At 35.7% G+C, this 21,680-nt stretch overlaps 1 protein-coding gene and 1 non-coding gene across 2 annotated transcripts; one reads left to right on the top strand and one right to left on the bottom strand.

Annotated features, from left to right (window-relative positions):
- LOC18105343 (uncharacterized) lies at positions 1–12,407 on the bottom strand. Its single transcript, XR_008057289.1, has 8 exons — positions 12,248–12,407; positions 11,607–11,667; positions 3,232–3,365; positions 2,893–2,956; positions 2,094–2,307; positions 1,979–2,045; positions 1,187–1,265; positions 1–1,100 (listed from the first exon to the last, which is right to left on the bottom strand). It is a non-coding gene; the product is annotated as an uncharacterized LOC18105343 (transcript).
- A 2,091-nt stretch (positions 12,408–14,498) lies between these two features.
- On the top strand, positions 14,499–17,610 carry LOC7468526 (uncharacterized). Its single transcript, XM_002321116.4, has 2 exons — positions 14,499–16,616; positions 17,130–17,610. The coding sequence occupies exon 1, from the start codon at positions 14,880–14,882 to the stop codon at positions 16,578–16,580; it is 1,701 nt and encodes a 566-aa protein (XP_002321152.1). The 5' UTR covers positions 14,499–14,879; the 3' UTR covers positions 16,581–16,616; positions 17,130–17,610.
- The last annotated feature ends 4,070 nt before the right edge of the window (positions 17,611–21,680 follow it).

Below are 21,680 nucleotides of genomic sequence, written 5' to 3'. Positions count from 1 at the left end.
AGTTTGCTGGTAAGTTGATAGCTAGTTCATATAAACATGAGAGCATCAAACACTAGTAATTTGTTTATGCTCCTGCGATGAGTAAACCTATAAACAAACATTTCAGGTGACAGAACCGTGCCATCTATTCTACCATCTGTCCTCTTTGCTATTACATACTCATATGTTGAGAGATACTGAGAAGTTATAAATTGTTCAACCAAATAACTAGGGTACGCCATGAAAGACGAGATGGTCACACTCGCCTCTTCATATAAAAAAGACAGACAATTCTTCATTCGCCAGATGTATCTGGATAATGGATTCTTCAACACCAGTCAAAGCCAAAAGGGTTGTTCCAGAGCAACCTAGCAGCAAGAACTTCACTGATAAAAAATAAAATCATTTTATGAGGGGCGTGATGCTCAAAATTGAGCTGTGTTTATCTAGTGAACTTGGAACACAATTATCGTGCTATCCAAGAAACATACACTCCCAAATCAAGGAATGAAATGAGTGGTCATCGTAAATACATGACTAGAAGTACTGATAAATTGTCCAATGGAGGAGGATCTTACAGTTTTATTTGTTTATGCTATGTCTCTCTTGGAATCCAGAAGGCCATGATTGCAACCAAAATCCCCCATAACTAAGGCAAGAATCAAGATATAAACAACAAAAACAAATGAAAATCATATATTGTTTTGCTCACATTTGAGCTTGAGATATATCTGTGGTGCAGCGAATGTCCACCACCTACGTAGGTAGTGTAATTAAGGTAACAGCCTCTAGAAAACTCAAACTTGCAGCAACTGTCGCAAACAAGTATTTCCTAAGCACCAAAAATTCAAAATCTGTCTCTGGTTCAAGATCCCATGCAGTATTTAAAACTGTGCCAATCCCCTTGAGCACTCAGGTTTTTGAGTATCTGTTGTTGCACAAAATTTAAACAAACATAGGAGATATGTTGATTTTAAGGACAACACATACTGATGACCGTTTTTGTTATTTGTAGCCCACTTGAAAACATCAAATGACGGTAACTACGGCCACGTATAATTCGCTGCCACAGAAACTGGAGCAGGTTCTGTAAACTCATTTTCATGTGTTCCTGGACATGCCTGTGAGCCGACATCAACATATGCAAACAAACAACATTTTCATGTTCAATTTGGGTGATAAGATATAAAGGGAGAAGATTACTTACCATCTCACAAGACGTCTCTGAATACCTTCAGATATGGGACGAATGAATGATGGGTCGCGTTGAGCATAGAGCAAACCAATCCAAGGAATTATGTTAAGTGAGCTTATCTAAGAAAAACATAAGTCCAATATGGGTGCTAAAAGTAAACTAAAGGCTAACCAATCCATGTATTTTAGCTGTTATCCATGAAGAAAATTAGCAAAAATTGAGTGACAAAATTACGGAAATTACCAAAATTCATTATTTTTTCTGGGCCACTAAGCATTCCACAAAAGTTTTCATCGGAGTGGTAGATCAAGTTATGGTTTTATGAAAGGTGTTTGGAAGTATGGTAACGGTTGTTTTTCAAAGTGTTTTTTACTCGGAAATGCAAAAAATAATATTTTTTTATTTTTAAAAAATTATTTTTGACATCAGCATATCAAAACAATAAAAAAAAAACATAAACAAATAATTTCAAATAATTTTTTTAAAAAAAATTATAAAACACGATTTCAATACAAAAACAAACCACTACAAAACATTCCAAAGAAGATTTTAAAATGTGGTCAGCATCCAGCAATTAAAAAAAACAAAAGAGCTAGGAATGAAGAGCAGAATCATGGATGCATAATTAATAATAATAATAATAATAATAATAATACCACCTTTAATAATGCAATAGTGCATGGATCATCAAATATCTCAAAGCTACAATCACCTAGGTAATTTACACGCATCAAGTAAGAGAAAAAATTTAAATTCAAAATTAAACAATTAATAATGGATGCATAATTAATAATAATAATACCACCTCTAATAATGCAACAGTGCATGGATCATCAAATATCTAAAAGCTACAATCACCTAGGTAATTTACCTGCATCAAGTAAGAGAAAAAAATTAAATTAAACGGAGAATGTGTTACCCCAAATTCGGTATTTACTAGAGACTGAACAAAATCCAGCAGTTGAAGCTTTGCCCTTTGCTGGCACAGAGTAGGGTCGTCTCTTTTTGTAGGATGCCTCCAAGGAGAACCAAAACATAATCTGTTTTTTTGGGATTTTTCCATTTCTTGCATCACTGGCAAGCTTTTGCAGGAATTCCAGTGCTTTATCCATGGCAGGATTCACCACAGTAACCTACAATGAGTAACAAAGGAGATGGTGAGGCAGAGCATAGCACAAAATAAAACCAACCGGTATTACTTGTGGATAAACACATGCTGTCGGCTACTCAAATAATGTATTTCATCACTGATAAAAGAAAAGGAAAATTACAGTTCAAAATGACAGAATAATTTGGTGCACTAAGATTTACAGGGAATTCAAACTCATCTGGGCAACCTCTCACATTTCTTCTTGACGACTAAAGAATGAACTAATGGAATGAGAGGCTGAGGCAGAACAGGCAAGAAAAAGGAGATAGGTAATTCATTTTACTCATTAAAATTAAGTCATTGGTTGCTCAAAATAACATAGTTTCTTGCATATAAAAAGCAAATTAGCCAATAGTAACAAAATGAGAAATGTAGAACACAGAGGTACAGGAGAAAAACAGTCCAGTGTTCAGAGATTTCAAGGAAGAACATCAGATAATAGTCATGAATAGGCAAGCTAGACCTATAGTTAGCCAAGTTAACTAATTATTAGCTTCAGTCCTTTACTAACCAAGATAACATGAGAAAACAAGATGAGCACTTGAACGGATGTCATCACAAATCTTACCTTCAAAAATGCCAAATATGCATCGACAATATCCTCGAATGTGCTATCCTTTTCTTCGAGGACCCTGCAGATGAAAATGCAGAAACAACTAAGTGCTTAACAGGCACTAGGGTTGAGTAATCATGGGTTTTTTCATCCAATCAACGACACTTCCATTTTCAATGATAGCATAGTCGGCATTGACGCTGTCAATGTTCGAATTACATCAGTATATGTGAGAGTTAGAATCTTGCACAGCATAATAATGTTAAAAAAAGTTTCTATAATTGATTGAAGCATCAACCACTATTTATAGAGGAAAGAAATTGTCAGAAAATAAAAAATAAATGAGGCTCTTACTTCTGGTAATAGCTGCTTTGTTCGAGCGCGTAAAGTTGAAACAGATGTCGAGGGTTTGGCCCGAGCACCTCTGACTGACTGAAGTACTCGGTAACCATCTGCATTTTAGCTTCTTGTGGAGCCCATCCAAAAATCTGCCTACAAAGAATATTGAAAGGAGTGACATTCGCCATACTCTAGATGTTTTCTACATCCACAAGTACAATTTTGGCTCTCATAGACTGAAATTACAAAGCAAAAAACAGTCCAAAAAAGAAATGTCTTTGATAATGAATATCGATTTATCAAAAACCTCCATCCCAAGGGAATGGACCTCTGAGCATTCACCGTGTCAACATAGCAGTAAGCAACAACTGTTTCTTGTCAAAGAAATCAAAAGAAAATAACATGCAGACAAGAATGCCGAGTGTTTTTTTTACTGTAGTTAAAAAAATAAAGTAAAACAATAATAAAATAATTTGTGACCTAGCATAGATTTACGAGTCATATATGGCAACTCGTATTTTGGAGTTGTCATATGCTATATGAGTCGCAAATAGCATCTGTGACTTGTTTTAAAATTATAACTCAGAGGGCTTTTTTATTTCTTTTCACCACACGTCTCCAACCTTCCTCTTTCATTCTTCCTATCACTAAAAACATCAACACTACATCACCCATCTTTCTGCCTCTTTCTAGCCCCAGATTCGCAGCCATCTCTCTCTCCACTGCAATGACTCATCATTTTTTCGGTCAAAACATCCATCATCGGTCACCATCACTACCCATATTCTTCATTTAAAGGTATGGTGAACATTACTCCTCTATCAATTTAATGTAATTTATGCTTAATATGTGTTAATATGATTTTATTGAATGTTAGGGTTTTGAATTAGGGATTAGGTTAATTAGATTTTTTTATATAATTAGGTTATTTTGTTCAATAATCAATAATTTTGAATTGTTGTTGATTGTAAATTAACAAAATTATGTGATGGAATAATTAGTGTTGACTTAGATTATATTATGAATTATACCGAATTACATATAAAATAATAATATTTGTTATGAAATAGATGAATTTGACTTATAATTTTGTTATGGTAGTGAAATTTGATGAATGTAGGTATTCGCCGACTAATTTGATAAATTTAAGTTTTAGCCAATTATATTACTATTATGGTTTTGTTGATAAATAATACACTTTGATTAACCCCAAGATATTAATAAATTATAACGGATATCATATACAAAGGACTTGATACTTTCAATTTTGATTAGCATAAGTCTCGTTACACTGCTTAAACATTATTAAGATGCATTATCCAGATCGGGTAATACAACAGTTTAGACTATCTCAGCATATACTAGATTATGTTGATATTGCTGACGAGCTGCATAGTATTAGTCATCAGGCTATGCGCGAGGGGATTTGGTTGATAATTCATGCATCTTACCTAGATCTTTAAAATGCTAGAAGATATCATGTTTTTTAGGAGCGACATCCAATGATTAATGTAGATAACTACATGAGATGGTATTTATCCATTACATGTTTCATTACACCTACCTAGTCATGTTTCCCAAGACGTCCATACAATCCAATACATTATGTGCCCTGATATCCGAAATACAATCAATAGATATGCAACATTGTTTTACATACAACATTTACTAAATACCAGATTAATTTTATTATGGATGATGACTACTAATTGGTTTTTAATGTATGTATATAGATTAATTACTTGGTACGAGAGGCTCGAAAAGCAGCAACGACTATTCATGAAGGTGTCGATAAGATAAGATAAGATGTATTGTGGCTAACAATACGCTTAATTTATGTCATGGTAGGCTTCGAGAAGTTTAGGAGGTTGAGTGTCTTGAAATGTCATTAGCAGAAGATGAGATTGCTTATCGTGGGAGTGTTGGGGATGTTAATCCGTCCATAAACGTCTCAAGCTTGTTCACGAGCATTCCAGGTCCATTCACAAGCTGGGATGATATTGGTCCTCCCTATGTTATGAAAATTCAGAACTCAAACACACATCAGATTTACATGGTTCGACAACTTCCTACTCCACGGAGCTACTGGCTTGTATTAATCAATCAAGGAAACAATACAAACAAAGAGGAGGAGAAAACTCTTCTCAACTCAACTCTACACACTCAAGCTCTCTCTACAGCTCTCTCTCGTTATCCCTCACTCTGTTCTCTCTGTGTTTTGCACACACACACCCGCAGCTCTTCACTGAGCATATATGTATACAAATGGGAGTGAAGGGGCATAAATCATGACCGTTTATGTCCTCCATCATGTGCAAAGTGGGAGATTAGGTATTCCCACTTGCATATGGTGGGACATTGTTTGTCTCCACTTACTAACAATCTCCCACTTGGAGACAAACAATGAAATTATCTTTTATCTTTGAAGACCAACTAAAGTTTTACACAACTTTAGTTTATCAAGTGTAACTCCTTTGGTTAACATGTCAGCTGGATTCTTGCTTCCACAGACCTTTTCTAGCATCAATTGCTCATCGTCTAGCAATTGTCGGATGAAGTGATATTTGATCTGAATATGCTTAGTCCTGTAGTGAAATGCTGGATTCTTGGCAAGGAAGATTGCACTCTGACTGTCGCTATACAGAGTTCCCTTTCCGTTCATCTTGCCCAATTCTTTTAGGAAACTCTGTAGCCATACTATCTCTTTTGTAGATTCTGAAACTGCAACATATTCAGCTTCTGTTGTTGAAAGAGCGACGATCTTTTGTAAGGTAGAACTCTAGGAAACAGCAGTACCTCCTAGAGTATATACATATCTTGTAGTGCTCTTTCTGTTATCAACATCTCCTGCTAGATCAGCGTCTACAAAACCTTCAAGTTTCAAACCACCAGCTGTGAAGGTAAGACAAGTCTTTGAGGAACCTTTTAAGTACCTCATGATCCATTTTACTGCCTCCCAATGCTGCTTTCCAGGATTGCTCATATATCGGCTTACAACTCCCACTGCATGGGCAATGTCTGGTCTGGTACAGACCATAGCATACATCAAAGAGCCGATAGCTAAGGCGTATGGAATCTTATCCATGTATCCACATTCTAGCTCAGTTTTTGGTGACTGGTCTTTGCTGAGCTTGAAATGATTCCCCAGAGGTGTACTTACTGGTTTAGCATTATCCATACTAAACCTGCTGAGAACCTTCTTGACATACTATGTTTGTGAAAGCTTTAGTATGCCTTTGTCTTTATCTCTGATGATTCTCATGCTAAGTATTTGTTTAGCAGCTCCAAGATCCTTCATTTCAAATTGTTTTGACAACTGTTGTTTCAACTTGTCAATCTCTTCAATGCTGGATCCTGCAATCAACATATCATCCACATATAATAGTAGAATGATGTAGGAGTTATCAAAATGTTTGACATAGCAACAATGATCAGCCTGGCATCTTGTGTATCCCGAACTACACATGAAGTTGTCAAACTTCTTGTACCACTGTCTTGGAGCTTGCTTCAAACTGTATAGGCTTTTCTTTAGCTTGCAGACTTGGTTCTCCTTTCCTTGTATTGCAAACCCTTCTGGTTGTTGCATGTAAATGTCTTCCTCCAATTCACCATGAAGGAATGCTGTTTTTACATCTAATTGTTCAAGATGTAAATTTTCTGCAGCTACTATCCCCAGAACAACTCTGATTGTTGTGAGCTTCATAACTGGAGAAAATATCTCAGAGTAGTCAATCCCTTTCTTTTTTTGAAACCCTTTTACAACAAGTCTTGCCTTGAACCGTTTGCTTCTGTCATGCTCAGTCTTTACTCTGTAAACCCACTTGTTTTGCAAAGCCTTCTTTCCTTCAGGTAGTGTGGTTAGCTCCCAGGTCTTGTTCTTCAGCAACGAACTCATATCATCCTTCATGGCTAACTCCCACTTACTTGAGTTTCCATCTTGTAAGGATTCTTCATAACTTAGCGGTTCACCACCATCTATCAGCAAAATATAATTCAGTAGAAGTGTGAACCGTTGTGGGGGCTTTACAACCCTTGAAGACCTGTGAACATAAACAATTGGTTCACTTGGCTCTTTATCTTATTATGTAGTAGTGGGTACAGATGTGCTTGAATCTTCTTGTAAAGACTCTTGAGTTTTGTTCTGCTCGATAACATCGGGAAGCCCTTCTAATCTTATGAATTCAGATTTTTGTGGACTTGTATCTGAATCGGCCATATCTGTTTCTACACCTGATCTGTCTTTGTACATAACTTTCTCATTGAAGATCATGTTCCTGCTTCTGATAATCTTTCTGTTCTAATCATCCCAGAACCGAAACCCAAATTCTTCATCTCCATAGCCAATGAAGAAACATTTCTTGGATTTGACATCTAACTTGTTGCGAGCATCAGAATCTATATGAACATAGGAAACACACCTAAAGACCTTTAGATGAGAGAGTTGTACCTCTTTTCCTCTCCATACTTCCTCGGGCAATCTGAATTCTAAAGGAACTGATGGTCCACGGTTGATCAAGTAAACTGCAGTGTGAACTGCGTCAACCCAGAATGTTTGAGGTAGCCCTGAATGCAACCTCATGCTTCTAGCTCGTTCATTGATGGTCTTGTTCATCCGTTCAGCAGTGTCATTCTGTTGCGGTGTGCCTGGAACGGTCTTTTCCATTATGATACCATTAACAGCACAATACTCTTTGAAACCTCCATCAATGTATTCTCCTCCATTATCAGATCTCAAGCATTTCAACTTCAAACCTGATTCGGTCTCAACCATAGCCTTCCACTTCTTGAATGTTTCAAACACATCAGATTTATTTTTCAGAAAGTAGACCCATACTTTTCTGCTGAAATCATCAATGAAAGTCACATAATACCGAGAACCTCCAAGAGATGCTACTGGAGACGGTCCCCATAAATCTGTGTGTACTAGTTCTAGCTTTCTTGGTCTTAAGGTCCTGCCAACCTTTAAGAAACTGAGCTTCTTCTGTTTTCCAAGAACACAGCTTTCACAAATGTCTAGATCAACATTTTTAAGCTCTGGCAACTTTCCCTTCGACTGAAGTATCTTCATCCCCTTTTGACTCATATAGCCGAGTCTACAGTGCCATAGCTGTGCCTGATTTTTTGCTTCAGTAGAGGCAATAATGTCTGCAAATCATGTGGTCATATACAGGGTGCCGGTTTTCTTTCCACAAGCCAAAACCATTGCTCCATTTGATACCTTCATCATACCTCCCAAAAAAAGGATTGAATGACCATTATCATCAAGTTGTCCGACGGAGATCAACTTCTTCTTTAATCCAGGAACATGCATTACATTTTGCAAGTTCCATATAGATCCATTCATTGTTTTGATTTGCACATCTCCTATACCCACAATATCCATTGGTTGTCCATCGGCCAGATAGACTACACCGTGATCTCCAGCAACATAATTTTGCATCATCTCATGGTGTGGTGTACAGTGGAATGAAGCACCAGAATCAAGAATCCAATCATCAATTGGACTTTGTACAGCAAGAATTAAAGCATCTTGTACCTCATCTGTGGTAACGTTTGCAGAGTCAGCTTCAAGTTTTTTTGGTTTTGTGCAATTCCTCATGAAATGACCAGGTTTGCCACAATTCCAATATTCAACCTGTTTTCTAGGTCCGAACTTGCTTTTACTTCTGTATCTTGATTTTGATCTGCCTCTGGATAAGCCTCTATCTTGTCTCCTCCCTCGAGTGTTGATGTTGAGAGCTGATCCTGAACTTGAACTTTCACCTGAGTCTTTCCTTCGCACTTCTTCAGCCAAAATCAAGTCTCAGATGTCATCATATTTCAGTTTGGATTTTCCAGCTGAGTTGCTTACGGCTGTCCTCATACCTTCCCAACTGCTTGGAAGTGAAGCTAGCAAAATGAGTGCATGGATCTCATCATCAAACTCAATCTCAACAGATGACAATTGATTTGTGATGGTATTGAAGTTGTTGAGATGTTGTGTAACAGAGGTGCTTTCTGTCATCTTTAAGTTGAACAACTTCTTCATCAAGTGCACTTTATTATTTGCTGAGGGCTTCTCATACATCCCAGACAAGGCTTCCATCAATTTTGCAGTGGATTTTTCTTTTGTAACATTGTGAGCAACTCTTCTTGACAAGGACAGCCGGATAATGCCCAAAACTTGTCTATCAAGAATTTGCCAATCTTCTTCTAGCATATTCTCTGGTTTGTTCCCCAACAAAGGAAGATGAAGTTTCTTCCCATATAGATAGTCTTCAATTTGCATTTTTCAATATCCAAAATCTGTTCCATTAAATTTTTCAATTCCAACAGCCTTTATTTCATCTGCCATTTTTAATATGTCTTGGATTTGAATCTATCAAATCTAACCTTACAGATGTGTCCGAAACGGCCAAAAATATTGGAAACGACACTGAGATCACCCAAATCGGACTTCGGATGGATCAGATCTTATCAATCAAAGTTTTGGGTCAACAAACGGTGCAGATGAAGCCGTGTGTCAGGCCAAAATAGTGTCTGTGCAGCACTGAATCAAAACCCAAAGTGATGACGTGGCTAGATGACGTGGTATCCACGTAATCAACACGGGCCCACCTTTTGCTGACGTGGAAAATGCACTCGTGATTGTTGCTGGCGTGGCATATGCTGACGTGTCTACTGACTGGTCTGATGACGTGTCGAATGACTTTGCATAATTGTTGGCATGGCTGCTGACTAGCGGTTGACGTGGTGGGTCAACCCGGTAAGGCGAAGATGACGAGTGGTGCGTGTAGGCGCGCGTAGGCAGTGCTGTCGTCGGAGCGTGTTGGCGCGTGCGGTCATGCAGGACGTCGGTTCTTCACCGGGTTTTCACCAATGGATTTGTATCTTCTTCCTCTACACGATGGTATGTTAAAAAACACGTTTTGAGAACTTTGATTTTTGAGTTTGGATCAAACACCCTCTTTTTCAAGAACAAGCTCTGATACCGGTTGTTATGAAAATTCAGAACTCAAACACACATCAGATTTATGTGGTTCGGCAACTTGCCTACTCCACAGAGCTACTGGCTTGTATTAATTAATCAAGGAAACAATACAGACAAAGAGGAGGAGAAAACTCTTCTCAACTCAACTCTACACACTCAAGCTCTCTCTACAGCTCTCTCTCGTTATCCCTCACTCTGTTCTCTCTGTGTTTTGCACACACACACCCGCAGCTCTTCACTGAGCATATATGTATACAAATGGGAGTGAAGGGGCATAAATCATGCCATGATTTATGCCACCGTTTATGTCCTCCATCATGTGCAAAGTGGGAGATTAGGTATTCCCACTTGCATATGGTGGGACATTGTTTGTCTCCACTTACTAACACCCCACACATACATGAACATTCTAGACTCGCCCTAGAGTTAGATGAGTTTGGGTAATGCTCCAGACCCGTCCTCAAGTGCTCTAGGCCTTTCTATAAACTGGGGCGATTATTAGAAATAGTTACATGTTATTATATATTATGAGAATTATAAATAGATGTATAGTTAGTTTAATTTTAATAAAATGTTGTGTTATATTAATTGTTAGTCTAATTTTGTTACTTATAATTGAAGACATTATGTGTTGTTTATGTGAATTGTGTTTTGATGCTAGAAAACTAGTTATTTGAATTGTGCGAATGTTTTATTTTTTCATTGAGTTAATGGCAGAAAATATTGTCACAGGATGAGTTTGTTACAAAAATCGCAGATCCTATCTGTGACTCGAGTCTCGCTATTAACATCTACTACACTCGAATCGTAGACATGATCTGCAATAATTGAGTTGGAGATAATATTTGCAACTCGAGTGTTATAGATGTCAATAGTAACTTAATCAAGTGTGTTATATCTCTAAATATTTTTCACATGTGTTATTTTACTAAAATCTTTTTTTAACCTTTCTAAGTTTCTAAAAAACCTCTAGAAAGCACAACACACCCATACACAAGCAACCAGAGATGAAGCCACATATAAGAGAAGGAGACAATTTCCCTCATACTTCTTTCAAGAAAACTCATGATAATCCTTGATAATTTAAGGATTTTGGATTTGCCCCTCTTTTTCTAGACATTTGCTCCCTGTAATTTGAGATTTTTCCATTACTCTATGACATATCTATTAAAGAATAATTTGTTTAGAATAATGCAATATTAGATTATCATTTAAATGGTATTTTGTGTTTTATAATTCAACTTTGATATAATAATTTTACTTTAAATCCAATATTACATATTAAAGTAATACTATTTGTGTGATAATACCTATAGAAATAGTGTTTTTATTTTCACCCCCTATAGTTATAAATCCTAGCTCTTTTCATGTATGCAGCATCATCTTTAATAATAGTAGTAGAAGTTTAAGTTTTGAATACCTCATAGGAAATGAATATATCTGGACATCTAAAATCCCAGTAAACTTGATATGAGTAGTATATTTGACAACAAAATTTATTAGAATCCAAAAGCAGTGGAGCGAGGAAAATCTTGCAAACTAATGTAACAAATATTAAGTGAAAGGTTAAAAAACTTCCAAAACAAAAAAAAATAAATAGGAATTTGTTATTTTTCATCATTACACTGTAGGAGAGTTTTCATCTAATAATTATGAGGCAATTGTGATTCTTGTTTCACAAGGTTGTTGTAAATCTTATGAGCTCCAAGCAATTATACATCATGTCAAAGCCTAATCCAACATGTTAACTTTTACTAAAGAGTTTTTTTTTTTTTTTTTTATCTTTGACAAGGAAGAGCTTCTTAGAATTAACAAATTTAAATTCAATAGAGTCAGTTTATAAATAAATAGGTTGTATAATGAATAAAACTATTTTCCATAATCTTTCTAGAAAAAGCATAGGGTTTGGGCTCATGTTTTATTTGGTAAATGTGTATTTTCAATTGCTTTAAAATTTAACTTAGAAAAACCATACATTATCAATCAAATAATTGCATAATTTACCAATATGGTGCAAGGAACAAGAAAATAGAAGAGATATCTTAAGTGAAATAGACTAGTCTATCAGAAGTCATAAGCATAACGAGTATGCATCTTTCATTTATAGCCAAAGTAATAATTCTCTATATCAAACTATTATGATACATTGGTCTAGACATCATCGAATCATCCATTAAAATTGCATTTTTAGAACTTCAATATTGTTTATAATAAGCTTCATGATATAGTCGGGCTTGAGATAATAAGTGATTCTAAGCAGTCAAGTATGGATTTGCCACAACGAGGTGATGATCTCCCCAATACAGATTACATAGATGGTTTAGTAGATATATTTATAGAGCAGTGGAACATGTCTAGGTCTAAAAGGAGGTCTAGTTGCTCAAAACTAAAATGATAGCTTAAAAAGCTCATAACTTTTGATCCGACGGTTGAATCATACTCTAATTCTTACAGGAGTTTTCAGTGTCGTTTTTCTTATATAACCACCTACTACACTACTCAGATCGTCAGATCTTGAGATAATAAAAATCTCACTCTAAAGCCTTAGTTTGGGCAATTTTGTTATTTTCCTTGTTTCCCTAGATTTCTTGCTTTGTTTCAGATTTTAGGGTTATTATCTTTATATTTTTATTTTGTTTCCTAGTTAAGGTAGGGTTTGTGGCCTATTTAAGGTGTTGTAAACCTCCTAAGGAGGTAGATTGATCAATATTTTTTTAAAAAAGAATAAAGTTATGAATTTGAGGTTCACATCGAAAGTCCTTTTCACTTATCAAATTTATGTGTCATGTGTTTGTTTGTTGTCTTTAGCTTTTGTCTACATCAGTTGGTATTAGAACCCAATGATTCTTGGTGGTTATTTTGCTTTGTTGTGTGTTGCATAACAACCATGGCTAGAAAATATTGTAGAATAAGAGGTTCTTGTATAGGAGGGGATGAGGAGGTTCCCTCTCAGGAAAAAAAAACATCTAGGAACTAGTGTATTATTTCCTTCTATATCAATTTTTGTCATTGGAAATCTCAATGGTAGGATTAATGATGGGACAAATTACATAAAAGTGTTGTGTTAGGGATCCATGATGTGTTTGTTTGTTGTCTTTAGCTTCCACCTGCATCAGTCGGTATTAGAGCCCAATGATTCTTGGTGGTTATTTTGCTTTGTTGTGTGTTGTAGAACAACCACGGGTAAAAAATATTGTAGAATAGAAGGTTCTTGTATAGGAGGGGATGAGGAGGTTCCCCTCAAGAAAAAAAAAACATCTAGGAAGTAGTGTATTGTTTCCTCCTATATCAGTTTTTGTCATTTGAGATCCTAGTTGTAGGATCAATGATGGGACGAATTACACAAAGGTATTGTATTAGGGATCCATGATGAAGTTACCCGCACAAATATATTATGTTAGGAATCCATGATGAGGTGTTCATCACAAAGGTGTTAGGAACCCAAAATAGGATGACTCACACATAAAATAATGTTCTTGATAAAGGATAATTTCTAACCAGAGATTGAACTCAAGGAAGAGTTCTTTCCAATCCGGAGAGGCCGATGTAGGAGCTTTTTAGAAAAATAGATATTTTTCTTAGATAATTTTTTCAAATAAATAAAATTGCATTTTATTTTGCCAAACTAAACATTAACCAAGACCTTAAAAGTTTTTGCAACACCGCGAGAACCCAAAATCAAGTCAAGTGAAACAGATCATCAAATCCAATCTCACATAAACAATATGTGAAAGGATTAAATTAAAAAAAAAGTGATAAAATAGGGGCTGAAATAATTGCTTCAGTTTCGAACTCGATCCCTAAAACTTCAATTATTTTAAATAAATAAAATTAAATTTTATTTTTTTAATTCGAGAACTAGAGTTTTTTTTTTTTAATATAACAATAACCTATCCCTAAACTAGCCAACTAAATTATTACATTCAATTTCACATCAATCCAATATAAAAAAATTATATAAAAAAACAAAAAACAATATTAAAATTTACAATATAGAAGGTATAACTTTCCTAGATTATGCTACAATAAAATCACGAGATCTTTTTTAGTATCTTTTAGGAGGACCCGGTGGAGGGGAACGTACGGATACCTGAATGTTTCAGTTTGTTTGTGATGTATCTATCTGGGCTGGACTCTGCCCCATTTACTACCCATTAAAACGACGTCTGTTTCGGCAGCTCACAATCACAGGACATCTCTGCAGTTGCCACCTCATAAGTACCCGAGATAAAATCCACTGTTTTTAAGTTAGGGAAGGCTCCACATTCGTCACCTAGTCTGCACTGCAGGCAGAAAATCTTGACTTTTATTTTTATTTTTCGCATAAATTGTGGAAGACTTTCTGCCATTTCTACATAAACTATGATAGTAATTATCCTTCACAATTTTCCTAACTGATGGCAGGGTGGGACTGTATGGAATAGATAGATGCATGTTATTCTTATTTTATTCGTCGGAAAAGTAAGTAGAAGAAAGCAAAGGCTAATTTAATAATTAGTAGCAGAAAAGGATGATGTGGTGTGGAGGTCCCGAAGAGATGGCCTGAAAGCTGACCGGTAGAGCTCGACTCCAGCCTAACTGTCAGACCACCACCACCTCTATTTCTCCTTTCCTTTCTCTCAAAGCAAACCCACTCTCTCTTGTCCTGTGTTCTCAACTTTATTTGACACGGACCAACCCAGACCCAGGCCAAATGCATCCCACCACCACCAACGAACCACCGCAAACACTCCTTGACCTAATAACAGACGTCCTCTCCCTCCTCCTCCTCTCCACCATAACCGTCCAATCCTTCATCGGACGGTGGCAAGTACTTCGAACAAAACTCACCTCTCTCCAGTCCTCTCTTTCTTCTCTCTCCGAATCCCCTCTTTGGTCCCAAAACCCTCTTCTTCACACTCTCCTCCCTTCTCTCCTCTCCACTCTCCAACGCCTCCTCGCCCTCTCCCGCCAATGCTCCTCTACCAGCTCCTTACCTGGCGGCAAGCTCCTCTTCCAAAGCGACCTTGACATCGCCTCCTCTTCCCTCTCCAATCACCTCCACGACCTTGATTTACTTCTCAGATCCGGAGTGCTTCACCACTCTAATGCTATTATTCTGTCTCACCCAGGTCCCGGTTCCGACAAAGAGGACTTAGTTTTTTTCATCCACGATCTTTTCACCAGATTACAAGTCGGTGGTGTGGAGTTTAAAAGGAAAGCGTTAGAGTCACTTCTTCAGATTCTAAACACAGACAAAAAATCAGCCAGTTTAGTTGTCAAGGAAGGAAATATTGGGTATTTGACCGGTTTGCTCGATTTTAACGATCAGCCGTTGATTCGAGAACAAGCTGTTTCGGCTGTGTCAATACTGGCTGCGTCCAACGATGAATCAAGAAAGATTATATTCGAAGAGGGTGGATTGGGACATTTGTTGAGGATTCTTGAAACAGGGTCGATGCCTTTAAAAGAAAAGGCTGCCATTGCGATTGAAGCAATCACCGGCGATCCTGACAATGGATGGGCTATTTCAGCATATGGTGGTGTTTCAGTGCTGATTGAAGCTTGCCGTTGTGGATCACAAGCGACACAAACACACGCAGTGGGTGCCATTCGAAATGTTGCTGGAGTAGAGGACATCAAGATGGCTTTAGCAGAGGAAGGTGTTGTTCCGGTTATTATTCATTTGATTGTTTCAGGTTCAAGTGCTGCACAAGAAAAGGCAGCTAATACTATAGCAATACTAGCCTCTTCCGGGGGGTATTTTCGCGATTTGATAATACAAGAGAAGGGGTTGCAGAGATTAATGCATTTGATTCAAGATTTGTCAAGTTCAGATACAATAGAGCATGTTCTACGTGCAATTAGCTCTCTCTCGGTCTCAGATTCCACAGCTCAGGTTCTGTCGTCATCAACTGCTCTAATCATCCATCTCGGCGAGTTTATAAAACATGGAAACATGACTTTGCAGAAAATTTCAGCATCTTTACTAGCTAATTTATCCATTAGTGATCGCAACAAGCGAGCTATAGCTAGCTGCATGGGTTCACTGGTAAAGCTGATGGAGTCGCCGAAGCCAGTGGGTCTACAAGAGGCAGGAGCGCTTGCGTTGGTGTCATTGTTGACAGCCCGATGGAACAAGAAAGAATTGGTGAGGGATGAAAAGAGTTTGATGAAGGTGGTGCAGATGTTGGATCCAAAGTATGAGCTTATTGACAAGAAGTTTCCGGTGATGCTCGTGAATGCATTATTGAGTGGACGGAGCAGTGGGTGTAGGAAGAGGCTGTTGGACGCCGGAGCTTGCCAGCATCTACAGAAGCTGGCGGAGATGGAGGTTTCCGGTGCTAAGAAAGCATTGCAGAGACTTTCTGGGATTAGCCTCAAGAGCATGTTCTCTAGGACTTGGAGGGAATAAACACAAAAGTAACTAACCTTCCCCGCCAAACAAAAGGTACGATTTTTTCTTTTAAGCATTATGATGGAAATTTGAGTTTTAATGACCATTCATGTCTTGCCAAGTGGCTTCCCTTTTGATAAATGGGTATCCTGATAGGGCTGTTTTATTTTATTGTTATCTTAGTTTAGGTTATTTTTATTTTTTTAATCAAATCAGTGGGACCACTGAGTGCTGCGTCTATAAATTTTGATGCCGTCGAGGTAGTTTCCTCGACGTGTCACAGTCTCACGAAAACGGAGACCAGGACTAGTCCACGCTATTCCATTATTGACGGCATTGATATCGATTGATTCTTCCACTTACGGTTAGAATATCTTCGAACCAGAATTGCGATTATAGCATTTTCAAAGTATTTTTTATTTAAAAATATATTAAAATAATATAAACTTAATTTAAAATTAAAAAAAAATCAAAATTTGCGGAAACTCGGTGCAAAACGCTGCGTTAAAACAACTCGTGACATACAATTATATTTTCATAGTAAAAGTGTTGCTATTGTAACTGCAGGAGTCTGTGTAACTGTTCAAGGAGAAAATCACTTTGGTGGACGGGCAAGCACTAGACCACCACGCACATGGTAAACCGCAGCCTTTATTTATTTATTTATTTATTTTCACTTTATACACGAAATATACAATAGTATTGTATGACAAGAGCATAGGTGGATGCGGTTTTTAGGGAGTATCCTCCATTGCTTGTCTTTCTAGGCGTGTTTGTTTAAGAATTACACCACATCTCGTGAAAAAACATGTATTACATGCTTTCCGCGGCGGCGCCGCTCACAAACAAACAAACACAGGCTCTTAATCTTATTATTAATTGATTTACTCATGTAATCTTTTTAATAATGGACGTCTTAAGAGAGTCTTGTGCGTTTTTATCTGTGACAGCCGTTGCCTGGATTTTGTACAGAAAGTGTACCAATGGGTTGTTTGTCGTGCTATTTACTTACCAAAATATATAGAAATCTCTTTGATTTTCCCTTTGTTTGTTTGGCTTGTGCTCTGAGCTTCATCCTTCCATGCATAATGATGATGGTAAATGTTAGTTCTACCATGAACTATAAACTATATACAACAGAGAGAGTATTCTTAAATTACATTTTAATCAAATAAATTAAAATTGTTGATACTCGTATCTATTTAACCAAAATAAAAAACGTAGAGGATATACAATAATATTGTGTTTTTTATTTGAAAATATATTAAAATAATATATTTTTTTATTTTTTAAAGTTTATTGTTTTAAAACGATTTGAATACATTAAAAAAAATTAATCTAAAGTGAAAAAAAAAAGTTTTTTTAAAATGTTTTTAAAATGTAAAAGCAGCAGGACAAATAATAGACTATGCGCGCTCTTAGCATCCACACTCTGGTCCCAAAAGCTTCAAGGAGCTACAGGTCAGTTATTTCACCTTTTATTCATTTTATTCCCTCTTTACAAGTAGCCAGGTGATGGGAATCAATGGTAATGATGAAATGTTCCCCATCGAGTACGTACTATGTAGTCTTGAGCTGGCTCTTTCATCAGATTTGGTGGGTGTGGGTCCGTTCACTTCATAACTGCTTGATGACCTCTTGAATACTTGGAAATCGAATGATCATCAAGTTAAACAGTTCAAGTCAGTTGGATGTGTTTGACTTGCTATTATGCCACGTGATTTTCACACTAAGAGCGTGTTTGAAATTTGGTATTGCGGTAGCTGTTATGGTTGTGATTTGAAAACTTTTAGTTGAGGTTGGTTTGAAAAAATAGATGTTTGGTTAAAACTGTGGTTGAAATTGAGGTTGAAGAAAAAGTAATTTAATGTGTTTGGTTAAGAATGCTTTTTAAATTGAGGTTATAAAATAATTTTAAAAAATATATATTAATATTGATGGTTTTAAATTTAAATATTGTAGAATTAACTACTCCTATTATATCATGAAATAAATAATACTTGATATAAAATATTTTTTGTTATTCTATTAAACTATTTATAATTTCATTACGTACAAAATTCAGCCGATAAGAACTATAGTTTTTATAATTTTGTGAGCGTGTAATAAAATTAGATAAAATATTATCAGATATAAAATTGATATTACAGTGCGATGTTCATGTGAACAGTGACTGTTAAAAAAATTAACACTAAAAGAAAAAAAAAATTGTTTACGTGAACAGTGCAATTCACTCGTGAACAGTGTGTGTTTCACAGGTTGAAACTTGTAAAAAAGCAGTATTTTACTGCTTTCAAAAAATCGTGGTCCTGTCATATATAAATGGTGGGACCCATGTGTTTTGATTGTTTAACAATCTATAACCAAACAGCCATTTCGTGCGTTTTTGAAGAAATGCAAACACTAACACGTAGCCAAACGGGCTCTAAGCATGTGTTTACGAGTTTTTTGAAAGATTTTTTCAATTTTATATATATATCACTACCATGGAAAAACACTTATAAAAGTATTAAGAAAAACAATTTAAAAAAGACTTTGAAAAGCAGGTTGAATCATAATATTAAATAAACATGTGTTTGATATTATGATAATTTTTATGGTTTAAATATTATGTAGTTTTTGTAGTTATGATTTAAAAAAAATAGCTCTTAAAAAATATATATTTGATTAAGTCTAAGATATATTTTTTATATATATAATAAATAAGAAGTATGTTTTCATGAATAAAAAAAATGTTATTTTTCTTATATAAAATCTTAAGATTTAGTGTAAAAAATAAAGGTATTTCACTAACTAAATAATTTATTTATTTATTGTAAAAACCCAGAAGTTACCAAAATACCAAACTGCGGAACCTGAATTTGGGATGTGATTATATAACAATTGTTGCCATTCTTAAGGGTCTGTTTGGCATTGAGTTTGTAACTGCGTTTCATCAAATTTTGAATTTTTTTTTTTGCTAAAATTGAGTGCGGTTTGTACTTTTTAGATCGTTTTGATATGTTGATGTCAAAAATAATTTTTAAAAAATGAAAAAACATCATTGGCATATATTTCGACACGAAAAGCTATTTAAAAAGCACCTGCAACCATACTGCCAAACACGCTCTAAGTCAGGGCCTTTTCATGGTCGTAGCTCATATGATTGTGAAACAGCATTTGATAATATTTGTTGTTAAAATATTTTCATCACAACAAATTCTATCATAGTTTATTTTATTTTTTAAAAACAACTTTTGGAATGTTATCAAACAATTTTATCTTAAAAAAGTTCCGAAAGCTTAAAAAAAAAAAAAAAAAAAAAAAAAACCCAACAAACGGGCTCATACTAACCGATTGACCAAATAAATGGTCTTGAATCTAAGTCTTCTTTAGGCAAGCATACAATTTTGAGCATTGGGAATCTGGAAATTACGAGTAAAGAAGACTTGGGAGGAGTAACCCATTCCAAGTTAAAAAGGAGAAGATGAAGGTTCAGCCAAAATGCCGGGAAGCAAGGCGGGGTGGGAAAAAACAGGGGAGAGGCGACTGGCAAAGCAAAAACTGCAGGTCCCTCCGACCAAGAGCGACCCCGCACAAGAAAGATAAAATACGATGCCACAGTTTAACTTTAACACGTTATTGCTTTCCAATCTTGCTCGGCGCCCGACCATACAATTTGCTTATTTGCACCAGATACCAGTAAAGAAAAGTGTTTGCTGTGAGTTCTCTTTGAAGCTACTATACTATTGCCCTAAAGACTAAACAATCCTGTAAAGTTCCACGCTTCCTCCACCGCCGGAGCTTTTCGACTTTCTCGTTACTTCATGCCAATATTTGACAGCTAAGATTGTTTCTGTGTTGCGAATTCATGTATTTATCTTGCGTCTTGACACAAAGTGAAGTTTGTATCAGCGACCAAGTCAACTCAATATTTTAAAATTTTAGGTGATATTTTAATAAATAATTTATATAATTTTTAGCTGAAATTAAAAGATATAATTTATATAATTTTCTAATAATTTATTTTTCTTGTTGTTATCTAACATCTAAGTGAAGAGCAATTTTTTTTTTGGTGCACTACTATATGTCAAAATCCAAATGAAAAGAAATATATTTCAAATACAAATTTGAATCATGAATCTCATGAAAAAAATCAAAACTATCCCTTGGATTTTAACTATAGACTATCAATCTATTTATATAAATTCAAAATAATTAAAATCACGTTTAAAGTGACTACGGAACAAAGTTTGGTTTTTGTGAAGCCATCACCATCTTCAATTTATTGAATTTAGGATTAGATATGAGTTTGTCTTCCCCTTCCTGCCTTAGGTTTGCCTTCAATCAAACCCTTTTATAGTCTAATCAGAAGAAATTAGGCTTAAAAATATGATAAAAATATAAAATTGAAAGATAGAAAACTAAAATGTCAAAAACCAAGAAAATATTTGGCTAACCCCACATTAACGACAATTTTCATTTTGGTCTAAATGTTTTTTTTTTGGTTTTTTTCAGTACTTGAGTTAAAGAGAATAACTCACTTGATAACAATGAACAGAGAGAAAATATTTGGTTTGGCCACTTTTAATAACTAAACTCGTCGTTCTTGGTGCCAAAAGGTTTTCCTTGACGAGAAGAGTTCTATTGTTGTGGGTTTCTTCTATAAACATACCTAAAAAAAGTGATTGGGTTCCATTTTGATTATTTTGATTCAGTTGATTTTGTTTTTTAATGATTTGGGGATGTTTTAGTGTTCTTAGATGGTTTAGGGTAGTTTGTATGATATTTATTAGGTGTTTTTAAATAAAAATAGGTTGAACATTTTCAACCCAAAAAACTCATCCTTAAATTTTCAACTGCCACAGTGATGGCCTAAAAACACAAGGCTCAAGTGCACTGGGTTTGCCCTAGGCCCTTGTGATTAGGCTCATTTTTTTGGTCTTTTGATTTTTTCTTTCTAATTTTATCCTTCAATATAAGGTTGATTTGGAATGTGTTTTCATATTTCATTCATCATACAATAAAATAAAGAAATTTAATTGAACCTAGAAGAGTTTATAACACCGATCACGAGTTTGACAAGTTAACTCGGGTTGTTTCTTTTTTCTTTTTCCTTTGATTCTAGTTTTCTTTGAA

Source organism: Populus trichocarpa, chromosome 14 (assembly GCF_000002775.5).
Source record: "Populus trichocarpa isolate Nisqually-1 chromosome 14, P.trichocarpa_v4.1, whole genome shotgun sequence".
Taxonomy (NCBI): Eukaryota; Viridiplantae; Streptophyta; class Magnoliopsida; order Malpighiales; family Salicaceae; genus Populus; species Populus trichocarpa.
Note: the sequence above shows the minus strand (reverse complement) of the source record. Positions and strands in the feature narration are given on the sequence as shown.

Bases quoted from the DNA above. Each gene is read 5' to 3' on its own strand.
- LOC7468526 (XM_002321116.4), top strand. From the start codon at position 14,880: ATGCATCCCACCACCACCAACGAACCACCGCAAACACTCCTTGACCTA.